This window comes from Scyliorhinus canicula, chromosome 20 (genome assembly GCF_902713615.1).
Source record: "Scyliorhinus canicula chromosome 20, sScyCan1.1, whole genome shotgun sequence".
NCBI classification, from domain to species: domain Eukaryota; kingdom Metazoa; phylum Chordata; class Chondrichthyes; order Carcharhiniformes; family Scyliorhinidae; genus Scyliorhinus; species Scyliorhinus canicula.
This window is the reverse complement of record NC_052165.1, coordinates 84718101-84743777: the sequence shown is the minus strand read 5'-3', so window position 1 is coordinate 84743777 and position 25677 is coordinate 84718101. Positions and strand designations below refer to the sequence as shown.

Below are 25677 nucleotides of genomic sequence, written 5' to 3'. Positions count from 1 at the left end.
AAGCATAAGGGCAGCACGGTGGCACAGTGGTTAGCATTGCTGCCTACGGCGCTGAGGGCCCCGGTTCGAATCCCGGCCCTGGGTCACTGTCTCTGTGGAGTTTGCACATTCTCCCAGTGTCTGCGTGGGTTTCACCCCCACAACCCAAAGATGTGCAGGATAGGTAGATTGGCCATTCTAAATTGCCCCTTAATTGGAAAAAATAATTGGGTACTCTAAATTTATAAAAAGAAAAAAAAACAACATGCACAAGGATAAGCCGAATGCAACTGAAAGTGGTGCAATGACTTACAAGCACCAGATATCAGTCGTAATGAAGTGCTTCAAGAGGTTGGTCATGAAGCGCATCACCTCCATACTCCCAGAACACCTTGATCCACTGCAATTGTCATACCGCTGCAACCGGTCCACAGCAGACGCCATTTCCCTGGCCCCACACTCTCCCCTTGAGCTTCTTGACAACAAGGACTCCTACATCAGACTCCTATTTATTGACTACAGCTCTGCTTTCAACACCATAATCCCAGCCAAACTCATATCAAAGCTACAAAACCTGGGACTTGGCTCCTCACCCTATAACTAGATCCTCGACTTTCTGACCCACAGACCACAATCAGTAAGAATGAACACCAACACCTCCTCCACAATAGTCCTTAATACCGGGGCCTCGTAAGGCTGCATACTTAGCCCCCTACTCTACTCCCCGTACACACGACTGCATGGCAAAATTTGGTTCCAATTCCATCTACAAGTTTGCTGACGATACGACCATGGTGGGCCGGATCTCAAATAACAACCAGTCAGAATACAGGAGGGAGATAGAGAACCTAGTGGAGTGGTGCAGCGACAACAATCTACCCCTCAATGCCAGCAAAACTAAAGAGCTGGTCATTGACTTCAGGAAGCAAAGTACTGTACACACCCCTGTCAGCATCAACGGGGCAGAGGTGGAGATCGCTAGCAGTTTCAAATTCCATGGGGTACATCACCAAAAATCTGTCCTGGTCCACCCACGTTGACTCTACCAACAAGAAAGCACAACAGTGCCTATACTCCCTCAGGAAACTAAGAAAATCTGGCATGTGCACATTAACTCTCTCCAGTTTTTACAGATGCACCATAGAAAGAATCCTATCTGGCTGCATCACAGCCTGGTATGGCAACTGCTCGGCCCAGGACCACAAGAAACTTCAGAGAGTCGTGAACACAGCCCAATCAATCACAAGAATCTGCCTCCCATCCACTGACTCCATTTACACCTCCCGCTGCCGGGGGAAAGCGGGCAGCATAATCAAAAACACCTCCCACCCAGCTTACTCACTCTTCCAACTTCTTCCATCAGGCCGGAGATACAGAAGTCTAAGAACATGCACAAACAGACTCAAAAACAGCTTCTTCCCCACTGTTCCCAGACTCCTAAATGACCCTCTTATGGACTGACCTCATTAACACTACACCCTGTATGCTTCATCCAATGCCGATGCTTACGTAGTTACATTGTGTACCTTGGTGTTGCCCTATTATGTATTTTCGTTTATTCCCTTTTCTTCCCATGTACTTAATGACCTGTTGAGATGCTCGCAGAAAAATACTTTTCACTGTACCTCGGTACACGTGACATAAACAAATCTAATCTAATCCAGATTTGTAAATAAAACACAAAAACTGTTTATTTATAACAAGAGTTAAAACATGTAATAACTAAATGAGAATAATGGCCTGCTAATCTATTACTTTGACTGTCCCACCCCAACCAACACACAAAAGACAGACACACACTGAACATAGAACATTACAGCGCAGTACAGGCCCTTCGGCCCTTGATGTTGCGCCGACCTGTGAAACCAATCTAAAGCCCATCTACACTATTCCCTTATCACCCATATGTTTATCCAATGAGGAAGGGGTAAAATAACGGGATTAAAATACGGAATATTTTTGTTGATATCTTCTCAGGATGTTGAAAACCACCAGTTGGGCTGGTCGGACAGCACGGTAGCATTGTGGATAGCACAATTGCTTCACAGCTCCAGGGTCCCAGGTTAGAGTCCGGCTTGGGTCACTCTGTGCGGAGTCTGCACATCCTCCCAGTGTGTGCGTGGGTTTCCTGCGGGTGCTCCGGCTTCCTCCCACAGTCCTAAAATGTGCAGGTTAGGTGGATTGGCCATGATAAATTGCCCTTAGTGTCCAAAATTTCCCTTAGTGTTGGGTGGGGTTACTGGGTTATGGGGATAGGGTGGAGTTGTTGACCTTGGGTAGGGTGCTCTTTCCAAGAGCTGGTGCAGACTCGATGGGCCGAATGGCCTCCTTCTACACTGTACATTCTGTGATAATCTTCTGGTATGTGCATTCAGTCAGAACTCACAATTATAATTAAAGTTCTTCAATTAGCAGATTTTAAAAAGAGGTTTTCAAACAACCTGACCAGTTGGTCTGAATCTTCCTTATGTTTAACTGGCTGTGGACATTAGAGAGTTCATCAGTGGAGAGAGAGAGAAAAATGAGAACTGTGGTTCTCGAAGCTACTGAATCAAAAGGCGAAAATGGGGTTTGGCAGAATATTCGGGAACACCAGCACCAATCATTATCAAAAGTCAAGTCCGGGAAATCGAAGTAGCCTATCGACTGCCAGCCAAGTCCATCAAAATACATCACTGGGCCAGACCAAATAGCACTGGTACCGGGGGAGTCCTGAAATTAGACCAAATAGCACCTCTGCTGGGGGAGTTTCAGTAATCGTCCAGGTGCAAAAGTTATAACAGCCAAGATCACGTGCAAGAAGTGTGTTCAGTTGCAGCTCTTGTTAGACCGCTTGACGGCTCTGGAGCTGCGGATGGACTCACTTTGGAGCATCCGCGATGCTGAGGAGGTCATGGATAGCACGTTTAGCGCGTTGGTCACACCGCAGGTGAAGGTTACTGAGGGAGATAGAAAATGGGTGACCAAAAGAAAGAGCAAGAGTAGGAAGGCAGTGCAGGTGTCCCCTGCGGTCATCTCCCTGCAAAACAGTTATACCGCTTTGGATACTGTTGAGGGAGATGGCTCACCAGGGGAAGGCAGCAGAGGCCAGGTTCATGGCACCGTGGCTGGCTCTGCTGCACAGCAGGGCAGGAAGAAAAATGGCAGGGCTATAGTGATAGGGGACTCGATCGTAAGGGGAATAGACAGGCGGTTCTGTGGACGCAATCGAGACTCCAGGATGGTATGTTGCCTCCCTGGTGCAAGGGTCAAGGATGTCTCGGAGCGGCTGCAGGACATTCTGGGGGGGGGGGGGGGGGGGGGGAACAGCCAGCTGTCGTGGTGCACATAGGCACCAACGATATAGGTAAAAAACGGGATGAGGTCCTACAAGCAGAATTCAGGGAGTTAGGGGTTAAACTAAAAAGTAGGACCTCAAAGGTAGTAATCTCAGGATTGCTACCAGTGCCACGAGCTAGTCAGAGTAGGAATGTCAGGATAGATAGGATGAATACGTGGCTCGAGAGATGGTGCAAGAGGGAGGGATTCAAATTCCTGAGGCATTGGGACCAGTTCTGGGGGAGGTGGGACCAGTACAAACCGGACGGTCTGCACCTGGGCAGGACTGGAACCGATGTCCCCGGGGGGGCTGTTTTCTAGAGCTGTTGGGGAGGGTTTAAACTAATGTGGCAGGGGGATGGGAACCAATGCAGGAAGTTGGAAGGCAGTAAAACAGGGACAGAAGCAAAAGGAAGTAAGGGGAAAAGTGCAAGGCAGAGAAGAAATAGTCAAAAATCTTAAAGGGCGACAGTACAAGGTACAGTGACTGAGGGGAGCTCAGTGAATAGGCCCAGTAATAACAAAAGGAATAAAACTGGAGATGTTAAGATTCAAAACAGAGGTAAAAAAACCAACATAAGTGTACTTTACCTGAATGCTCGTAGTATTCGGAATAAAGTAAATGAGTTGATGGCACAAATCATCGTGAATGACTATGATTTAGTGGCCATTACTGAAACATGGTTAAAGGATGGTCACGACTGGGAGTTAAATATCCGAGGGTATCAAACTATTCGGAAGGACAGAGTGGATGGTAAGGGAGGTGGTGTTGCTCTGTTATTTAAGGATGACATCCGGGCAATAGTAAGGGATGACATCGGTGCTATGGAGGATAAGGTTGAATCCATTTGGATGGAAATCAGGAATAGTAAGGCTAAAAAGTCACTGATAGGAGTAGTCTATCGGCCACCAAATAGTAACGATATGGTGGGGCAGGCAATAAACAAAGAAATAACTGATGCATGTAGAAATGGTACAGCAGTTATCATGGGGGATTTTAATCTACATGTCGATTGGTTTAACCAGGTTGGTCAAGGCAACCTTGAGGAGGAGTTTATAGAATGTATCCGCGATAGTTTCCTAGAACAGTATGTAATGGAACCTACGAGGGAACAAGCGGTCCTAGATCTTGTCAGTGTAATGAGACAGGATTGATTCATGATCTCATAGTTAGGGATCCTCTCGGAAGGAGCGATCACAATATGGTGGAATTTAAAATACAGATGGAGGGTGAGAAAGTAAAGTTAAATACTAGTGTTTTGTGTTTAAACAAAGGAGATTACAAGGGGATGAGAGAAGAACTAGCTAAGGTAGACTGGGAGCTAAGACTTTATGGTGGAACAGTGGAGAACCTTCCAAGCGATTTTTCACAGTGCTCAGCAAAGGTTTATACCAACAAAAAGGAAGGACGGAAGAAAGAGGGAAAATCGACCGTGGATATCTAAGGAAATAAGGGAGAGTATCAAATTGAAGGAAAAATCATATAAAGTGGCAAAGATTGCTGGGAGATTAGAGGACTGGGAAATCTTTAGGGGGCAACAGAAAGCTACTAAAAAAGCTATAAAGAAGAGTAAGATAGAGTATGAGAGTAAACTTGCTCAGAATATAAAAACAGACAGTAAAAGTTTTTACAAATATATAAGACAAAAAAGAGTGGCTAAGGTAAATATTGGTCCTTTAGAGGATGAGAAGGGAGTTTTAATAATGGGAAATGAGGAAATGGCTGAGGAACTGAACAGGTTTTTTGGGTCGGTCTTCACAGTGGAAGACACAAATAACATGTCAGCGACTGATAGAAATGAGGCTATGACAGGTGAGGACCCTGAGAGGATTGTTATCACTAAGGAGGGAGTGATGGGCAAGCTAATGGGGCTAAAGGTAGACAAGTCTCCTGGCCCTGATGGAATGCATCCCAGAGTGCTAAAAGAGATGGCTAGGGAAATTGCAGATGCACTAGTGATAATTTACCGAAATTCACTAGACTCTGGGGTGGTCCCGGTGGATTGGAAATTAGCAAACGTGACGCCACTGTTTAAAAAAGGAGGTAGGCAGACAGCAGGAAATTATAGGCCAGTGAGTTTAACTTCGGTAATAGGGAAGATGCTGGAATCTATCATCAAGGAAGAAATTGCGAGGCATCTGGATAGAAATTGTCCCATTGGGCAGACGCAGCATGGGTTCGTAAAGGGCAGGTCATGCCTAACTAATTTAGTGGAATTTTTTGAGGACATTACCAGTGCAGTAGATAACGGGGAGCCGATGGATGTGGTATATCTGGATTTCCAGAAAACCTTTGACAAGGCGCCACACAAAAGGTTGCTGCATAAGATAAAGATGCATGGCATTAAGGGTAAAGTAGTAGCATGGATAGAGGATTGGTTAATTAATAGAAAGCAAAGAGTTGGGATAAATGGGTGTTTCTCTGGTTGGCAATCAGTAGCTAGTGGTGTCCCTCAGGGATCCGTGTTGGGCCCACAATTGTTCACAATTTACATAGATGATTTGGAGTTGGGGACCAAGGGCAATGTGTCCAAGTTTGCAGGTGACACTAAGATGAGTGGTAAAGCGAAAAGTGCAGAGGATACTGGAAGTCTGCAGAGGGATTTGGATAGGTTAAGTGAATGGGCTAGGGCAGGGGTGGGCAAATTACGGCCGGTCTTTTTGCGGCCCACCAAGATCAAGTATTATTTTTTTTTTAATTTTAAGGTTAATGGGGGGGGGGGGGGGCTGTTGGGTTACTGGTATAGGGTGGATACGTTGACTTGAGTAGGGTGATCATTGCTCGGCACAACATGTGTTTCATGTGAAATTTCTACTTTAAAATATTAATTAATAAAAATTAATTGCTTTTTTTTTCTTTAAAAACCTTTTATTTTGGCTATTTTAAATATTAATTATTTTACTTAATATACTATGCGGCCCTTTAAAATTGTGAATTTCTGAATGTGGCCCTTGCACGGAACAGTTTGCCCACCCCTGGGCTAGGGTCTGGCAGATGGAATACAATGTTGACAAATGTGAGGTTATTCATTTTGGTAGGAATAACAGCAAACGTGATTATTATTTAAACGATAAAATATTAAAGCATGCCGCTGTTCAGAGAGACTTGGGTGTGCTAGTGCATGAGTCACAGAAGGTTGGTTTACAAGTGCAACAGGTGATTAAGAAGGCAAATGGAATTTTGTCCTTCGTTGCTAGAGGGATGGAGTTTAAGACTAGGGAGGTTATGTTGCAATTGTATAAGGTGTTAGTGCGGCCACACCTGGGGTATTGTGTTCAGTTTTGGTCTCCTTACTTGAGAAAGGACGTACTGGCACTGGAGGGTGTGCAGAGGAGATTCACTAGGTTAATCCCAGAGCTGAAGGGGTTGGATTATGAGGAGAGGTTGAGTAGACTGGGACTGTACTCGTTGGAATTTAGAAGGATGAGGGGGGATCTTATAGAAAGCAGGGTAGCAGGGTAGCATAGGGGCAGCATCGGGGCAGCAGGGTAGCATGGTGGTTAGCATAAATGCTTCACAGCTCAGGGGCCCAGGTTCGATTCCCGGCTGGGTCACTGTCTGTGTGGAGTCTGCACATCCTCCCCCTGTGTGCGTGGGTTTCCTCCGGGTGCTCCGGTTTCCTCCCACAGTCCAAAGATGTGTGGGTTAGGTGGATTGGCCATGCTAAATTGCCCGTAGTGTCCTAATAAAAGTAAGGTTAAGGGGGGGGTTGTTGGGTTACGGGTCTAGGGTGGATACGTGGGTTTGAGTAGGGTGATCATGGCTCGGCACAACATTGAGGGCCGAAGGGCCTGTTCTGTGCTGTACTGTTCTATGTTCTATGAAACATTTAAAATTATGAAGGGAATAGATAGGATAGATGCGGGCAGGTTGTTTCCACTGGCGGGTGACAGCAGAACTAGGGGGCATAGCCTCAAAATAAAGGGAAGTAGATTTAGGACTGAGTTTAGGAGGAACTTCTTCACCCAAAGGGTTGTGAATCTATGGAATTCCTTGCCCAGTGAAGCAGTTGAGGCTCCTTCATTACATGTTTTTAAGGTAAAGATAGATAGTTTTTTGAAGAATAAAGGGATTAAGGGTTATGGTGTTCGGGCCGGAAAGTGGAGCTGAGTCCACAAAAGATCAGCCATGATCTCATTGAATGGTGGAGCAGGCTCGAGGGGCCAGATGGCCTACTCCTGCTCCTAGTTCTTATGTTCTTATAACAGTAAAGAAAGGAACTACGCAAAGAAAAATCAGGTTTAAATCGGAGTATCCTTACAAGACTTCGAGGGCCGAAGGGCCTGTACTGCGCTGTATCGTTCTATGTTCTATGAGAGCGAGATAAAAGCTACCATGTTTCAAGACTCCAAACTCCCAAACTGCCCCTCTCCTCGCTCTAGCCCAGGCACATCCTTTTCTCTTTTCAGAACAAACACTAAACAAAAGGAAGGAACCCCCCCCCCCCCCCCCAAGACCCCCACTGACGTTTTACCACTCCTTGAAGAAGTCAATGAATAGCCTCCAGCTCAAGAACCCAATAACGAACTTTATTTTTCATGGTGCAGAGACTCCGCCAAATCACTCACACACACCCCCCCCCCCCCCCCCCCCCCCCCCCCCGCCGCAGGCGGTTCCAAGTCCAACAACTGAACAATATCCTTCTCTGGGCTTTCAAGGAGGCAACAGCTAACACATCAGCCTCTGTCCTCGTCTGTACTCCTGGCTCCTCAGACACTCCAAATATTGCTCAAACCACCCTCACACCCAGAACCTTTGACATTGTGTCTGCAAAAGGTTTGCAGAACTCCTCCAGCCTTAGAAATGCCCAAAATAAGATATGGACATGGTTCACCAGGCCCCTGCACACCGCTCACACCTATCTTTCATCCCCAGTATGGACAGTGTGTCCTATACACCACATTGAGCTGGATGAGACTCAGTCTCACATGCGATGAGGATGAATTTAGCCTCCACAGCGACTCAATCCACATCCCAGCTCAAAACCACCCTCTCTCTCCCTCTCCCCCTTTCCCCCCCCCCCCCCCCCACCCCCCCCCCCCCCCCAGCTCCTCATCCAACCTACATGCTACTTGCTCCACAAAAGCTCTCTCTCTCCACATAGATTGACACCTTGCCCTCTCCGATCTCCTCCTCGGACATAGTCTTATAGTGCCGGAGATGGCAGCTTCGGGAACAAGGCCAGCTCCTTTCTCAAAGTGCAGGTACCGAACCTATTTCCTTTGGTAACTAATACATTGCCTCAAATTCCTCTAACTCCGCAAACCTCTCTCCAATAAACAGGGCCCTGAAGTACTCTATCCCCATCGCTTCGGAATGTCAGCAGAACCATCCAACCACGTTGTAAATGCTCAACATAATTTTAATGCAGTTTGGTCAGTATCATGAACATTTATGGTCAAACAAAACGGAAATATCTATTAGATATATTCATCACTTCAAGCATGGATTTTCTCTCCTGTACAGCTGATTGCTAGAAACACTAGTGAAATTGTATAATACTTTGTTTTGTAGAGTTTTCACTCACACTGGCAATAATGTATTCCAAAACATAAAAGCTTGACAATTACACAGCAATAGTTACTGAGGTTCTGCATTTCATTAAACTGTTCGAATGGAGGTAATCTAAAATATTAATCTATTGTATTATACTTTTCAAATGATCTAACTACTGCATAATATTGTGAGATCTGTTCTCCTTACCCTCTCTGTTCTTTGTCCTGAGGCCCAGGCCCATCATTTTAGGTCCAGCACCAAAGATCTGAAGTTTCCGAAGCTCTGAGTTTTTGGCAAAGTCTTCAGAAGCATCATCCTGTAAAGAAATAACTGTTGATCTTTTTGTAACAATCACAGGAACAATCACTGATCAGTGAAGTACAGATACCAGTGTTTTACTCCCAGTTATGTTATTACTGGACAAGTCAGATCCCAGGATGGAACCTGTCTTTAATGATCCTAACATCTGTTCTTTGTTTAGAGAGGGACAACTAAACAGAGTCACAAAGGCTACTGATCAACTTCAAACAAAGGTTTGGGTCATAATTTCTGAGCTCCACAATGACATATTTGGGGTGGCCCAACCCTCTCAGACGTTCACAGGTAAGCATTTGCACGGCAATTGGCCAGAAGTACAAACTTCCCCTAGGCAATGGCCCTGCACGGTGAACCATTGGAAAATGCAATTTAAATTGCAAACTTTGGATGGTTTCACCAGAGTGAAAGTGACAATTACTCAGAAAAAGTTAGAAAAATTAAAACCTCTAACTTCTGGTTAACAGACCGACCCTTGTAAATGGGAGACCCTATATTCTGAAACTGTTTGAAAGGAGATCTAACCTCGGTGGAATGTAAATAAAGATTATTAGGTTAAAGAGGAAATGTGCAATGGGAGACTTCCAAGTCAGCAATTCAAAAGATGGACTCCAGCAACTTAGCAAGACTTTCGACAATACCTTTCAAACCCACAACCCACTTAAAGGAATAAGAGCAGCAGATGTATGGTAACACCACCAGCTGCAAATTCCCATCACGCTGTACATTATCGTGGCTTGGAAATGTATCACCATTCCTTCAATGTCACTGGATCAAAATCCTCCAACTCCCTCTATAATATCACTGTGGGTGCACCTCCAAAATGAGGGCCATAAAGACTCTACCACAGAAAAATGCTGATATAAATGGAATACTAAACTATTTTATAACAATATAAAAGTGTAAAAGAAGTGTAAAAAAAGTGTAAAGTGTAAAAGGTGGATCCAATTCCAGAACAAATGGAGACCTTCTTAGGACGACAAAGTATGGGGAATTTAATAAGTACTTTGCATCTGTTTTCATGATAGGAACTAATGCTGCTACTGTCACAGCAAGAAGGAAGCAGGAAAATTAGATATGATGGAGATAAAGAGGAGGCACTTAAATGTATGGTGATATGCATCACTGCAAATACGCAAGAGGTTAATGGAAATACACATAGACTAGCTGGACACTAGAGGGAGCACCAGAGACATGACACACAAGACATTCAACCAATAGGCCAGTAAGATAGGACACAACCAATTGGCATTCACGATACACACAGGTGACACTACCACAGGAAGGCATTACAGCAACCCATACAAAAGGACACAGCACACAGGATCTTCCTCTTTCCAGTGGGGAAGACAGTGAGTACAGACACAGGGTTGATTTGAAACACATCACACCCACCATCTGGATTGTAGCAGACTGGTTCTTCAGTCTGAGTAGCTATAGCAGGATTAACAGGAGTGTCAAATCCAAGTAGGAGAATTGTTAACAGTTTAATAAATGTGTTAAAGCTACCTCCAAGTGTGAACCGTCCTTTGTCAGAGTGCACATCAAGGAAGCAGCTTATGCTACGTCACGAGCATAACAAAACAAAATGGTAGGCAACAGAATGCTACTTAGATTGTTGGAGAAATAAGGTTGGAAATAACAGCAATTTTCACCCATGTTCAATAAAGCAGAGATGAATAAACCAGTTAACTCTAGGCCAATCAGCCAAATGTTGGTTTGTAGAGGCAATAGCCCTGGACAAAAATAATTGTCCCTTGGAATAACATGGATTAATAAATAATGAGCAATGTAAAAACATGGAAGCTGGGAGCAGGGGGAGGCCATTCAGCCCTTCGAACCCACTCCGCCATTTATCACGATCATGGCTGATCGTCCAACTCAATTAGCCGAATCCTGCTTTCACTCCATAACCTTTGATCCCATTCGCCTCAAGTGCCATATCGAGCTGCCTCTTGAATGTATTCAATTTCTTAGCCTCAACTACTCCCTGTGGTAATCAATTCCACAGACTCACCACTCTTTGGGTAAAGAAGTGTCTCCTTATCTCTGTCCAAAATGGTCGACCCGAATCCTCCGACTGTAACCCCTGGTTCTGAACACACCCACCATCGGGAACATCCTCCCTGCATCCACCCTATCTAGTCCTGATAGAATTTTATGTCTCATTCATCTGAACCCCAGCAAAAACAATCCTAACCGAGTCACTCGCTCCTCATCCCTGCTTCTGTACTTGAAACTTCTCGCAATGAAGGCCAACATACCATTCGCCTTCTTTACTGCCTGCTGCACCTGCATGCGTACCTTCAGCGAATGGTGCACAAGGACACCCAGGTCCCGCTGCACACTCCCCTCTCCCAATTTGTAGCCATTCAGGCTGTAATCTGCCTTCCTGTTTTTGCTTCAAAAGTGAATAACCTCACATTGATCCAAATTATACTGCATCTGCCATTGATTTTCCCACTCACCCAACCCGTCCAGATCATGCTGAAGGATCATCCTCGTCACAGTTCACCCTCCCACCCAACTTGGTATCGTTGCAAATTTTGAAATGTTACATTTTGTTCCCTCGTCCAAATCATTAAAATATATTGTGAATAGCTGGGGTCCCAGCACCGATCCCTGTGGCACCTCACTAGGTACTGCCTGCCAATTTGAAAATAACCCATTAATTCCTACTCTTTGTTTCCTCTCTGCCAACCAGTTTTCTGTCCACCTCAATAGACTTGCCCCAATCCCACACATTTTAATCTTGCAAATCCAAATATACCACATCGACTGGCTCCCCCTTGTCTACGGTACAATTTACATCTTCAAAGAATTCCAATAGATTTGTCAAGCATGATTTCCCATTTATAAATCCAAGCCGACTCTGTCTGATTCTGCCACTGTTTTCTAAATGCTCCGCTTTAAAGTCCTTGATAATGCATTCGAGAATTTTCCCCACTACCGACGTTAGGCTCCCTGTCTTCTCTCTACCTTCCTTTTTGAATATTGGAGTGACATTAGCTACCCTCTAATCCTGAAGGACTGCTCCAGAGTTTATGAAATCCTGGAAGATGACCACCAATGTATCCACTATTTCTAGAGTCACTTCCTTAAGTACTCTGGGGGTTAAAGGCAAATCTGACTGTTTTATATTGATGACCCCTCTTTACTGATTACTCAACTAGTTTATCAAGGCTTAACATTGATATTTTTGCGCACTTGAAAATAATACCAGTTGCTTAATTCTGTACTCATAACCATAATTGCCTTGGCAATGGGCTGCAGAGGTTATGAAACATGATACAAAAAGATTTTGCAACGGCCAACTGAGGAAGAAATGTGCATAAATCTGGGATCAACATCACATTCAAGGGCTTGGAAGCAAAGGAGTGGGGGCATAAGAACAGTGTCAGAGGGTGCTGGGAATACTTAGTGATTCCAGCAGCATCTGTGGAGAGAAACAGTTAATGTTTCAGATCAAATATGACTTATTCAGAATTCCCTGATGTCAGAGTAGAGGAGCACAGTAAGAAGTCTTACAACGCCAGGCTAAAGTCCAATAGTTTTGTTTCGGATCACAAGCTTTCGGAGCACTGCTCCTTCCTCAGGTAAAGGAGCTGCGCTCCGAAAGCTAGTAATTCGAAACAAACCTGTTGGACTTTAACCTGGTGTTGTAAGACTCCTTACTGTGCCCACCCCAGTCCAACACCGGCATCTCCATATCATGAGTAAAGGAGGTTATAGAATGGATGCAGAATATTCTGCAGGGGTAATGAAGCGAGTCAGAAAGTGCGGCTCCCATCAGTATGAACAGAGAGCAGGTAGTGAGGTCCTCCAGCCAGACTTTCAGGAGCTGGGGAGGAAGCTAAAATGTAGGAACTCCAGAGCCCATGGGATCAAAGGAAATTTGGCAAAAATTAGATCCAGAATTTGGCCGAGTGGCAGGAAGCAGAGGGTGAGGGTCAAGGGATGTTTTTCTAACTGGAGGCCTGTGTCCAGTGGAGTCCCACAGTGATCAGTGTTGGGGCCTTTGCTGTCTGTGATTTATATAAATGATTTGGATACGAATGTAGGAGGGTTGATCACAAAGTTTGCGAATGATATGAAAATTAGCGGGGTGGTAGATAGTGAGGAGGACATAGACGAGGTGGTCAAATGGGCTGGTCAGTGGCAAATGGAATTCAATCCGAATAAAAGTGCGAGGTGATACACTTGCCTGGAACGCATTGCCAGGGGAGGTTGTGGAAGCAGATACATTAACAGCATTCAAAAGGCATCTTGACAAACACATGGATAGGATGGGTATAGAGGGATATTGCACAAGGAAATGTTGAGGGTTTTGGCAAGGATTGGTATCAAGATCGGTACAGGCTTGGAGGGCCGAAGGGCCTTTTCCTGTGCTGTATTGTTCTTTGCTCTTTATATCCCAGTTCCACAGCTGCAAAGACAAAGAGCTGGTCTTTCGATGGACAAGAGAACACCGCTACCGCAGCTACTCGGGCCACTCTATTAGGATAGACTGAGACATGAGCGCGGACCTGGCAAAGCAACTAGCTGAATTCAACAGCATCAAGTCCACGCTGTACAAAAAAGGCATCGGGTTTGGGATGAGCTCCCCTGCCAGTCTTCGAATCAAAGAAAAAGACCACTTCTTCAACATGTCTTCCCGCAGAGCCATATATTTGACTCTTAAAAAGCTTGTTCAACTGGCGGCTATATTTATTTCCAGATATCATATCGTTTCTCACGTCTTCTTTTCTTCAATTCCTGTATTGATATTTAATATGCTCGCATCAAAAGCATGCTCAGCTGATTGTTTTATACCATTGCGGTTTTACACCGTTCCACCCGCCAGCTGATTAGAATAAGCAACCGTCTGGCAAATTTTCCCCCAGCACAGTGGTTAGCACTGCTGCCTCAGTGCCAGGGTCGCAGGTTCAATTCCCGGCTTGGATCACTTGTGTGTGGAGTCTGCACGTTCTCCCCATGTCTGCATGGGTTTCCTCCGGATGCTCCGGTTTCCTCCCACAAGTCCCGAAAGACGCGGTTAGGTGAATTGGACATTTTGAATTCTCCACTGTGTACCCGAACAGTCGCCGGAATGTGGCGACTAGGGGATTCTCAGTAACTTCATTGCAGTGTTTTTTTTTTTTAAAATTTAGATTACCCAATTATTTTTTCCAATTAAGGGGCAATTTAGCGTGGCCAATCCACCTACTCTGCACATTTTTGGGTTGTGGGGGCGAAACCCACGCAGACACGGGGAGAATGTACAAACTCCACACGGACAGTGACCCAGAGCCGGGATCGAACCTGGGACCTCAGCGCCGTGAGGCGGTTGTGCTAACCACTAGGCCACCGTGCTGCCCACATTGCAGTGTTAATGTAAGCCTACTTATGACAATAAAGATTCTGCCTCGCCCCAACCCCCGCTGACCACACCCACATGTTTTGGTCCTGTCCAAAGCTGTTCAGCTTATGGTCATATTTTTTCAACACTGGGGACTTACAGTGGCACAGGTGGAAGTCACACGTTGGGTGGCTCCTGCTCGTGGCTCTGGTGTTTGGAGTTTAATGGCCGGTTTCAGGGGCAGTTTTTAGACGAGCTGGTGCAGGAAGGCATGCGGAAGGTGGAGAATGTTAAAGGCTCTGAAAAAAGCCGTTGGGAAGAAGGGGCCGTGTGAAAGTTCATCAGCGAGTGAACGGGTCAGCCCGGCAGCAGGAAAGATGGTGGAGCCTGGGTCGCAATTCTGACTGAGGTGTGTGGTCAAACCACAGTGTTGCATTGTACTGCCACAGTAGTACGTGTTGTACAGTTTTGCTCCTATCTTATATGTTGTACGGTTTGGCTCTGCCCATGGCTCGTCCCCCTAGTGCCTGGGTATATAGGCTGCCGACCTTTCACACTGCCTCATTCTGGGGCACACTGCCAGTTCTGTTGGAAGTCAATTAAAGCCATAGTTAAATCACTCCGCGTTCTCCGTCTTCATTGATGGCATATCAAGGTGATGGCTGGTTAGGGTAGCATGGTAGCACAAGTGGATAGCATTGTGGCTTCACAGCGCCAGGGTCCCAGGTTCGATTCCCGGCACGGTCACTGTCTGTGCGGAGTCTGCACGTTCTCCCCGTGTATGCGTGGGTTTCCTCCGGGTGCTCTGGTTTCCCAGCACAGTCCAAAGATGTGCAAGTTAGGTGGATTGGCCATGATAAATTGCCCTAGTGACCAAAAAGGTTAGATGGGGTTATTGGGTTACGGGGATAGGGTGGAAGTGGGTCGGTGCAGGCTCAATGGGCCGAATGGCCTCCTTCTGCACTGTATGTTCTATGTTCTAATTCGAGAAGCAGTTCGCCAAGTATATGGAGGTGCTGCGGAAGATGATGGCTGCGATGAAGGAGTGGGTGGAGGAGGCGACTGCCCCAGTGAAAGCGGTGATGTCGAAGACATCGGCCAAAGTACAGGAGCAAGCAGAGAAGGTGAAGGGGATGGAGGAAGCTCTGTTTCAGCACAGTGACCAGTTCACCTCAATGGGTGAGGAGTTGCGGAAAGCGGGGGAGGCCAACAAAGGAGCCACGGTGGAGGACCTGAAGAACAGGTCGTGGTAGCAGAATCTACAAACTGTGGGCTTGCATGAGAGGGTGGAGGGCCCGAGACCAACTGAGTACTTCACGAAGATGCTGGCAGAATTGTTGGGGGAGACAGAAGAACCCACCCGATAGGAGCTGGACAAGGCTCACCAGTCACTCAGGCACAAGCCGAGCAAACAAGCCACCAAGGGCAGTGATAATTTGCTTTCACAAGTTTCACCTCTCTCAGCAATCTAGGATGCATCCCGTCTGGGCTTGGCTTGACTTCTCAACCTGGTGTAGCCATCTGGGATGGCCACTTCCAACTAGGTACAGAGAAACTCGCAAAGCCTAGCGGGTAAAATGGACAAGCCAAGACACAGGCAGGCTCAGAGCCTGAAATGCATATTCGTAAGCAAGAAGTCCAGACGGTACCAAAACTCTGACCAATTAGCATTTTAATGGGACCAATTAGCATTTGATGGCCCATCTTCACCAAAACAAAGGACTGGTACTGGACTGGCAACCAGTCTAGTCCCAGACATTTCGGTGCCACTCCCTGTTCAAGGGAAATGCAAACAACGGGGTCAGTGACCGCTTGGGACAGCCCAGCCATCCAGATCCCCGTCCACTTTTTGGTTAGGAATCGAACGGAGAGATCAGGGATCACCCAATTAGTAAGGTCCAAACCGAAGGACTGCCCAAAAGAGCGCGAAAACTTCCAAGGCCACACCTGGAGTATTGTGTTCAGTTTTGGTCTCCTTACTTGAGAAAGGACGTATTGGCGCTGGAGGGTGTGCAGAGGAGATTCACTAGGTTAATCCCAGAGCTGAAGGGGTTGGATTATGAGGAGAGGTTGAGTAGACTGGGACTGTACTCGTTGGAATTTAGAAGGATGAGGGGGGATCTTATAGAAACATTTAAAATTATGAAGGGAATAGATAGGATAGATGTGGGCAGGTTGTTTCCACTGGCGGGTGAAAGCAGAACTAGGGGACATAGAATCTATGGAATTCCTTGCCCAGTGAAGCAGTTGAGGCTCCTTCATTTCATGTTTTTACGGTAAAGATAGATAGTTTTTTGAAGAATAAAGGGATTAAGGGTTATGGTGTTCGGGCCGGAAAGTGGAGCCGAGTCCACAAAAGATCAGCCATGATCTCATTGAATGGCGGAGCAGGCTCGAGGGGCCAGATGGCCTACTCCTGCTCCTAGTTCTTATGTTGTTATGTTCTTAAGTACAAGAAGAAGAGGCCACGACATGTTCGCTCTCTCTTGGTCCTGGTACCCCGGTCACGGCCATCTCCAAGTGCAGCAACACCAGAAGCAAGTACAAGTTCACCGCTCGCTACCAGACAGATGAGCCTAGCTGAGCAGCAGTTACTCCTTTGAAATGAAAAATGAAATGAAAATCGCTTATTGTCACGAGTAGGCTTCAAGGAAGTTACTGTGAAAAGCCCCTAGTCGCCACATTCCGGCGCCTGTCCGGGGAGGCTGGTACGGGAACGAGGTACTGGTACGAGGCTGGACTCGATAGATCCAGAATCGAACAGCGGCCAGTTTCTCTCTGACCCAAGCCAGGTGCCCGAGGTTAAGTGCAGGTTGTCTTAGTCAATAGGTGCAGTTAACTAGTAGTGTTTATGTTGCATGACTAATAGTGTGTAAATAAAGTGACCTTGAACTAACTAACTGGTGTTTGGCTCTTTGATCGATTGCCGGTTGAAACTTGATGCCTGGCGACTCTAAGCATTAGGACATAGATAACATAGAAAGGGCAAATTCACCAATTGCCATAATTGGAACAGAGCGACAGAAAGGACATAGTAAGAGAGTATAGAAAAAAAAGGCAACACTGGAGTGCTGCTAGCCTTTTTGGCATCTTTTCTATATCTATCACTATACTGCTCAATTGCTCAACACGCACATTTCCAACCTGGGCCATTGTCACCATCTTCTCATTCGGTAAAGACAGAAGCAAAGTACTCATTTAGCATAACTGCCATCCCTCTGCTTCAGTGAGCAGTTTATCCTGACTGTCCCTTATGGGCCCCACTCTGTCCTTCACTAATCTTTACCACTGATATTTTTGAAGAACATTTTGTTATTTGTTTTAGCACAACCTGCCATGCTTTCCTCATGCTTGTTCCTTATTCCAGCATTAGTCTCTATCCTGCATTTGAGATGCTCTTGCTGATTTCTATTGCTATTATTATTCCTGCATGCACCAGATGCCTCGTTTTTCTTCCTTATTTTATCAATATCCTTAGTCATCCAGGGTATTCCAGCTTTGGACACCCCAAATTTATTTCTCATGAGTACGTACCTAGCTTGCACCTAAGGATCAGTAAGTTTGCGGATGACACAAAGATTGGCTGTGGGGTTGACTGTCTTGGGTTACAGGAAGATTTAGACAAGATGGTCAAATGGGCGGATAAGTGACAGATGGAATTTAACCTGAAAAGTTTGAGGCGATACAGAGTAATTTTACAAGGAAAAACTGACAGTGGGAAGCTCCGAGGAACAAAAGGACCTTGGTGTGTTTGCCCATAGATCTCTGACGGCAGAAGGACAAGTTCATAGGGTGGTGAAAAAGGCATATGAGCCACTCGCTTTTATCAATTGGGGCACAGCAGGGAGGTCATGACGGAGCTGTACATAGAACTTTGGTGAAGGTACAGCTGGAGTACGGTGTGCAGTTCTGGTCACCATATTATAGGAAGAATGTGATTGCAGTGGAGGGGATGCAGACAAGATTCACCAGACTATTGCCTGGGATGGAACATTTCAGTTATAAAGAGTGGTTGGATAGGCTAGAGTGGTTTTCACTGGAGCAGAGAAGACTGAGGGTTGACCTGATTGAGGGGCATGGACAGGGTGGATAGAGAGCAGCTGTTCCCCTTAGTTGAAAGATCAGTTGAACATAGAACATACAGTGCAGAAGGAGGCCATTCAGCCCATCGAGTGTGCACCGACACACTTAAGCCCTCACTTCCACCCTATCCCCATAACCCAATAACCCCTTTCAATCGTTTTGGACACCGAGGGCAATTTATCATGGCCAATCCTCCGAACCTGCACATCTTTGGACTGTGGGAGGAAACCGATCTCCCGGAAGAAACCCACGCAATCACGGGGAGAATGTTATACAGGACACAAGTCAAAGTGAGGGATGGGAGGTTTAGGGGGGATTTGATGAAAACTTTTTTTACACAGAGAGTGGTGACGGTCTCGACTGCATTGCCTGGGAGGCTGGTAGAGGCGGGATGCCTCACACCCTTTAAAAAGAACATAGAACAGTACAGCACAGAAAAGGCCCTTCGGCCCTCGATGTTGTGCCGAGCATTGTCCGAAACCAAGATCAAGCTGTCCCACTCCCTGTCATTCTGGTGGCTCCATGTGCCTATCCAATAACCGCTTGAAAGTTCCTAAAGTGTCCTACTCCACTATCACAGCAGGCAGTCCATTCCACACCCGAACCACTCTCCGAGTAAAGAACCTACCTCGGATATCCCTCCTATATCTCCCACCCTGAATCTTATGCCCCCTTGTAACAGCTACATCCACACGAGGAAATAGTCTCTGAACACCCACTCTATCTATCCCCCTCATCATCTTATAAACCTCTATTAAGTCGCCTCTCATCCTTCTTCGCTCCAAAGAGAAAAGCCCTAGCTCCCTCATCCTTTCCTCATAAGACCTATCCTGCCAACCAGGCAGCATCCTGGTAAATCTCCTTTACACCCTTTTCAATGCTTCCACATCCTTCCTATAATGAGGTGACCAGAACTGCACACAATACTCCAAATGTAGTCTCACCAGGGTCATGTATAGTTGCAGCATAACCCCACGGCTCTTAAACTCAAGCCTACCCTGTTAATAAACGGTAACAAACTATAAGCCTTCTTCACGGCTCTATCCACTTGAGTGGCAACCTTCAGAGATCTGTGGACATGAACCCCAAGATCTCGCTGTTCCTCCACATTTCTCAGAACCTGGATGTGTACTTGGTACACAATAACCTTCAAGGCTTTGGGCCAAGTGCAGGCAAGGGGATTAAGTGGGCAGGTAAGGGTCTTTCATGCGTCAGGGAAAACTCGATGGGCTGAAGGGCCTCCTCTGCACTGTAGTATTCTGTGATTCTGTAAGAGTCTCCCATTTTTCATCCACCGTTTCATCCACCAAAATGCGTTTCCAATCAATCTGCTCCAGTTCAAGTCAGTTTGCTCTTTTCCAGTCTGAGATCTTAATTCGCGACTGATTTTTATCCTTTTCCAACTTAACATTCGTAATGTATTATGTTCGCTATTTCCCAATGGCTCCCCCACTCTGACGTTCTCCATCTGGCCTGCCTCATTCCCTAGGACCAGATCCATATGTTTGCTAAAGCTACGATTAAAAAGAGCTAACAGTTCAGCAGGCTGTGACATGACTCTTGAGAGGGGCTTGGTCTGTTTTTAGATTCCTTTTCATCCCTGCCCTGTGTCTGTTGTTTAAGCTTAATTTTGAGAGCTCTGCTCTAGTTTCTGAGGATGTGGAGATGCCGGCGTTGGACTAGGGTGAGCACAGTAAGAATTCTTACAACACCAGGTTAAAGTCCAACAGGTTTGTTTCAAACACTAGCTTTCGGAGCACTGCTCCGAAATCACCAGAGGAAGGAGCAGTGCTCCGGAAGCTAGTGTTTGAAACAAACCTGTTGGACTTTAAACTGGTGTTAGACATAGACATAGAATTTACAGTGCAGAAGGAGGTCATTCGGCCCATCGAGTCTGCACCGGCTCCTGGAAAGACCACCCTATCCAAAGGTCAACACCTCCACCCTATCCCCATAACCCCACACAACACTAAGGGCAATTTTGGACACTAAGGGCAATTTAGCATGGCCAATCCACCTAACCTGCACATCTTTGGACTGTGGGAGGAAACCGGAGTACCCGGAGGAAACCCATGCACACACGGGGAGGATGTGCAGACTCCGCAGAGACAGTGATCCAAGCTGGAATCGAACCTGGGACCCTGGAGCTGCAAAGCGATTGTGCTATCCACAATGCTACCATGCTGCCCAATTGGAGTGCCCAATCCAGTTGTAAGACTTCTTACTAGTTTCTGGGGAAATAAGGTGTGTTTCTCAGACTGACTTCCGAGAGCTTCTCTCCCAAGGACTGTGCGCATAAATCTGTGCGCCATTGAGCGTTAACTGCATTTGGCCTGTGTGTGGGGATTTTGCTTAATTGAAATTTTAGAAGTAGATGGGAAAATAAGCTCAAAGACCTTTATTTTGTTTGGAACTGTTTAACTGTTAATTGAAAAGCTGTTTTTTCTTTGATGTTAGTGGGGTTAATCGCGTGTTAATAATTTTTTACATTTAAGGTACACATTTTTTTTCCCACTCCAATTAAGAGGCAATTTAGCATGGCCAATCTACCTACCCTGCACATCTTTGGGCTGCGGGGGCGAGACCCACGCTGACACCGGGAGAATGTGCAATCTCCACATGGACAGTGTCCCAGGTCTTCAGCGCCATGAGGCAGTAGTGCCAACCACTGCGCCACCTTGCGGCCCAATCCTGTGTTAATAATAAAATTTGTTTTAATATAAAATATCCCTGGCTGTCAGTGGAATCACTCCTGGAGTGAAGTATCCATTTCTCAGTTTACAAATTGAAATTTTGTTGTGGTCTAATCCAGTTTCCTAAACTAAATGGAGGTCTTGTCCAGGTGCCATAACATTTTCTATGGCACTTTGTCAAACACATTTTCAAGTAAGTGTGCACCACATTAAACGCATTATCCCCATCGACGTTCTGTTACCTCAACTAAAAAATCTCAAATCAAATCACTTGAATATGATTTGCCTTAACAAATCCATGATGATTTTCCTTTAATTAATCCACATTTGTCCAAGAGATTATTAATTTTGTTCTTAAATTGGATATTGGAATGCAGAGCAAAATTTGCCAATTAAACCAAACTTGAATGGAATAGTGTAGGTCAGATAGGCTTCAGATGGTTTCACAGGTCGGCGCAACATCGAGGGCCGAAGGGCCCGTACTGCGCTGTAATGTTCTATGTTCTAATCAGCTGTATCAGGATAAAGATAGCCTAGCAGAATTGGCAGACAGGTAGCAAATAGAGTTTTGTACAAAGAAGTGTGAGGTGATATATTTTGACAGAAGGGATGGGGAGAGGCAATATAGACTCAATGGAACAGTTCTGAAGAGTGCACAAGAACAAAGGAAATAAAACCTTTAGATTACTAAAGGTGGCAAGACACAGTGGCACTGCAAATGGGATCCTGGGCTTCATAAAGAGAGACATTGAGTCCAAAAGCAATGTAGTTTTCCTTAACCTTTACAAAGCTCTGTTCCACAAGTAATGTGGTTCTGGTCAGCATTCCCTGTGACTGTGGAAGACTGTGGAAGAATAGGAAGACTGTGAGGGCCCCAAGAGGTTGCAGAGGAGATTTAACAGAATGTTTCCAAGAATAACAAATTTGAGCTGCAAGGTCAGATTGGAGAAGCTGGGGCCGTTCTCCTTGGAGCAAAGGACACGGAGGGAAGGAAAATTGGAAAATGCTGAACAAGTCAGGAAGCGTCAGTGGAGGGAGAAATAGACATTTCAGGTTGTGGCCCATCAAACTCTGATATCTGTAGCACAATCTCAGGGGTTCAAGGTGGCGAGAATGATGTGCACATGACATCAACAGTACCCTCAATTGCAAGACTGTAGTGAGCATGCTCAAACCAAAATTCTTGCCGGATACAAAGCCAAATAATCTAGCCACTTATGCACTTCTTACACGAGCAGGAAACACTATTTTATACACAGAGGACTGGGGGCCATCAGGGAGAGGAGGGAGAGGAAAGAGACTTCCAGCTGATTAACCAGAGAAGTTTACCTACCTGATTCAAGTTTTTCACACAGCCGGGAAAGATTGGCATTGAAGAGTTTTCCGCAGTCTATAACAAGGCAAATAATTGAACAATTAAACAGCTGATGCGGCATGTCATTGTCAATATTCCACAATGAAACAATCGCCTAAATGCAGTTACCAATTTAATTTCCAGTCCCCAGAAAGGAGGATCCAATACGACGAGAGATCAAACTGAGGCAGAGGGAGGAGAGCACGAGGGAGATGGAGGTGGGTGGTGAGGAGAGCACAAGGGGGGGAGGGAGGAGAGCACGAGGAGATTGGGGGGGGGGGGGGGGGGGAGAGAAAGAGGAGAGCACGAGGAGATGGGCGGGAGGAGAGAGGAGAGCACGAGGAGATGGGCGGGAGGAGAGAGGAGAGCACGAGGGAGATGGGGAGGGGAGGAGAGCACGAGGAGATGGGTGGAGAGCACAAGGAGATGGGGGAAGGTGAGGAGAGGACGAGGCAGATGGGTGGAGAGGGGAGGAGAGCACAAGGAGAAGGGGGGGGCGGGGAGGAGAGCATGTGGAGATGGGGGGGTGGGGAGGAGAGCACGAGATGGGGCAGAGAGGATAGCACGAGGAGATGGGGGAGGGGAGGAGAGCCGAGGAGATGGGGAGGGGAGGAGAGCAGAGGAGATGGATAGGGGAGGAGAGCACAAGGAGATGGGGGAGGGGAGGTGAGCATGAGGAGATGGGAGAGGGGAGGAGAGCAGAGGAATTGGGGGAGGGGAGGAGAGCACGAGGAGATGGGGAGGGGAGGAGAGCACGAGGAGATGGGGAGGAGAGGACAGCACGAGGAGATGGGGGAGGAGAGGAGAGCACGAGGAGATGGGGAGGGGAGGAGAGCAGAGGAGATGGGGGAGGGGAGGAGAGCACGAGGAGATGGGGAGGGGAGGAGAGCACGAAGAGATGGGGGAAGGTGAGGAGAGCAGAGGAGATGGGGAGGAGAGGAGAGCACGAGGAGATGGGGAGGGGAGGAGAGCACGAGGAGATGGGGGAGGGGAGGAGAGCAGAGGAGATGGGGAGGGGAGGAGAGCACGAGGAGATGGGGGAAGGTGAGGAGAGCATGAGATGGGGAGAGGAGGAGAGCACAAGGAGATGGGGAGGAGAGGAGAGGAGAGCAGGAGGAACTGGGGGAGGGGAGGAGAGCATGAGGAGATGGGGAAGGCGAGGAGAGGAAGAGATGGGGAGGGGAGGAGAGCAGTGCAGGAGGAAATAGGGGAAGGGAGGAGAGCACGAGGAGATGGGGAGGTGAGGAGAGGACGAGGAGATGGGGGAGGGGAGGAGAGGACGAGGGGATGGGAGAAGAGGGGCATAAGGACAAGCAGTCAGACACGTGGTGTGGACAAGCGCATGTGGAGGTCGGTGCAGGGGGCTGGGCGTGCAGATGTGCGACGAGGGTGGGACCTGGAGGGGCAGGTCTGCTCGGTGCACCACCCCAATAGGGGTGGGGACGTAGAGAGGCGTGTGGGGGAAAGTGCAGATTGATTGGCTGCTGCAAAGGAGGGCCACAGACCGGCGGGTGTGTGTTGCACACGTGATCCCGGGAAACGGGAGTGGTAGTGTGGTGATAGGTCACACACACACAATCTGGTTTGGATCTGGAAATGAGTAGATCGCACACAACTGGAGAGAGGTCACTGAATGGGGCTTCAATACTGGAAAATGTAATGAACATGTTCAAACTGCACAATTCAAATGGAGCTCAAGGTGATCATTGGAGATTAAAAATCACATCAAAAACACGACAGTATAGAAATCAAGATCACTTGAAGTAGGAATCTATAAGTTATCAGATCAGGAGTAAAACTAAAATCCTGCAGATGTTGAAAGGCTGAAATAAAAACAAGAAATGCTCAGTCTGCTAGCATGATCCTAACCTTTCTGTAGCCTGCCATTATAATTCAGCATCTTGCTCTCGTACCCAGGGCAGCACAGCAGCCTTGTGGCTAGCACAATTGCTTCACAGCTCCAGGGTCCCAGGTTCGAATCCAGCTTGGGTAACTGTCTGTGTGGAGTCTGCACATCCTCCCAGTGTGTGCGTGGGTTTCCTCCGGGTGCTCCGGTTTCCCCCCACAGTCCAAAGATGTGCAGGTTAGGTGGATTGGCCATGATAAATTGCCCTTAGTGTCCAAAATTGCCCTTAGTGTTGGGTGGGGTTACTGGGTTATGGGGATAGGGTGGAGGTGTTGACCTTGGGTAGGGTGCTCTTTCCAAGAGCCGGTGCAGACTCGATGGGCCGAATGGCCTCCTTCTGCACTGCAAATTCTATGATATCTATGATGTCTGCCCTTGGCCTGCTGCAGTGTTCCACTTGAAGCCCAACACAAACTGGAGGAGCAGCATCTCAGCTTCTGATTAAGCACTTTACAACCCTATATAAACTGTGACATTTCTTCGTTCCACGCCATCATTAACACTTCCTCTGTCACGAGCCCTACACATCTTTGTTGCAATGTGTCCAAGCTCCCACTTCTCAATGACTCTGCACCACTCACTCTACAGTACATGACCCAGCCTATATCTCCCTCTCTTTAGTTCTGAAATCATATTGAACTCGAAACATTCACTGTTTCTCTCTCTGCAGATGCTGCCAGACCTGCTGAGTCTATTCAGGATTTTCTGCTTCTAATTCATCAGGGGCTCTGGTAGTTTGACAGCTATCTGAAATTAACTATTGGAAAGGCGCAGAATAAAGTCAAAACTTTTATGTTGGTTAATCTTACCGAGAGACTGGCTCCTGTCTGAAACAACTCGTAGGGATACAGAATCCTCTCATAGTGTGACCGTAACAGTGAGCCAATGCCTTTTCCTTGTGGGTAACTCATTCGACTGGCAACCTTTGCCCATTTCTTCTCCTTGCACAGAACTTCAAAACCACCTTCGCTTGCGACCACCTTCAGGAGAAAAATTAATTCTTTAATGCTGAAGCATGCAAGATAAAATTAAAACAATATCTGTGCAATGGTTTGGTTCCTCAGCCATTTAAACCGGGTAGATCACCGACTGCGCAGTGATTTAGATTCCCGAGTACAGTGGTTTAGATTTGTTTATTTGTCACATATACTGAGGTACAGTGAAAAGTATTGTTCTGCGTACAGTTCAGACAGT

The 25677-nt window shown here is 46.7% G+C and overlaps 1 protein-coding gene across 1 annotated transcript in view; it reads right to left on the bottom strand.

The window, feature by feature from the left end:
* Positions 1-25677, bottom strand: part of kdm5a (lysine (K)-specific demethylase 5A) — a 299634-nt gene that overhangs the window by 197948 nt on the left and 76009 nt on the right. Inside the window, exons 5-7 of the mRNA XM_038780318.1 lie at positions 25293-25463; positions 22557-22613; positions 9002-9110 (exon numbers count right to left, since the gene is read on the bottom strand). Of these exons, the coding sequence (XP_038636246.1) occupies positions 9002-9110; positions 22557-22613; positions 25293-25463 (337 nt within the window). The remainder of the gene's footprint in view (positions 1-9001; positions 9111-22556; positions 22614-25292; positions 25464-25677) is intronic.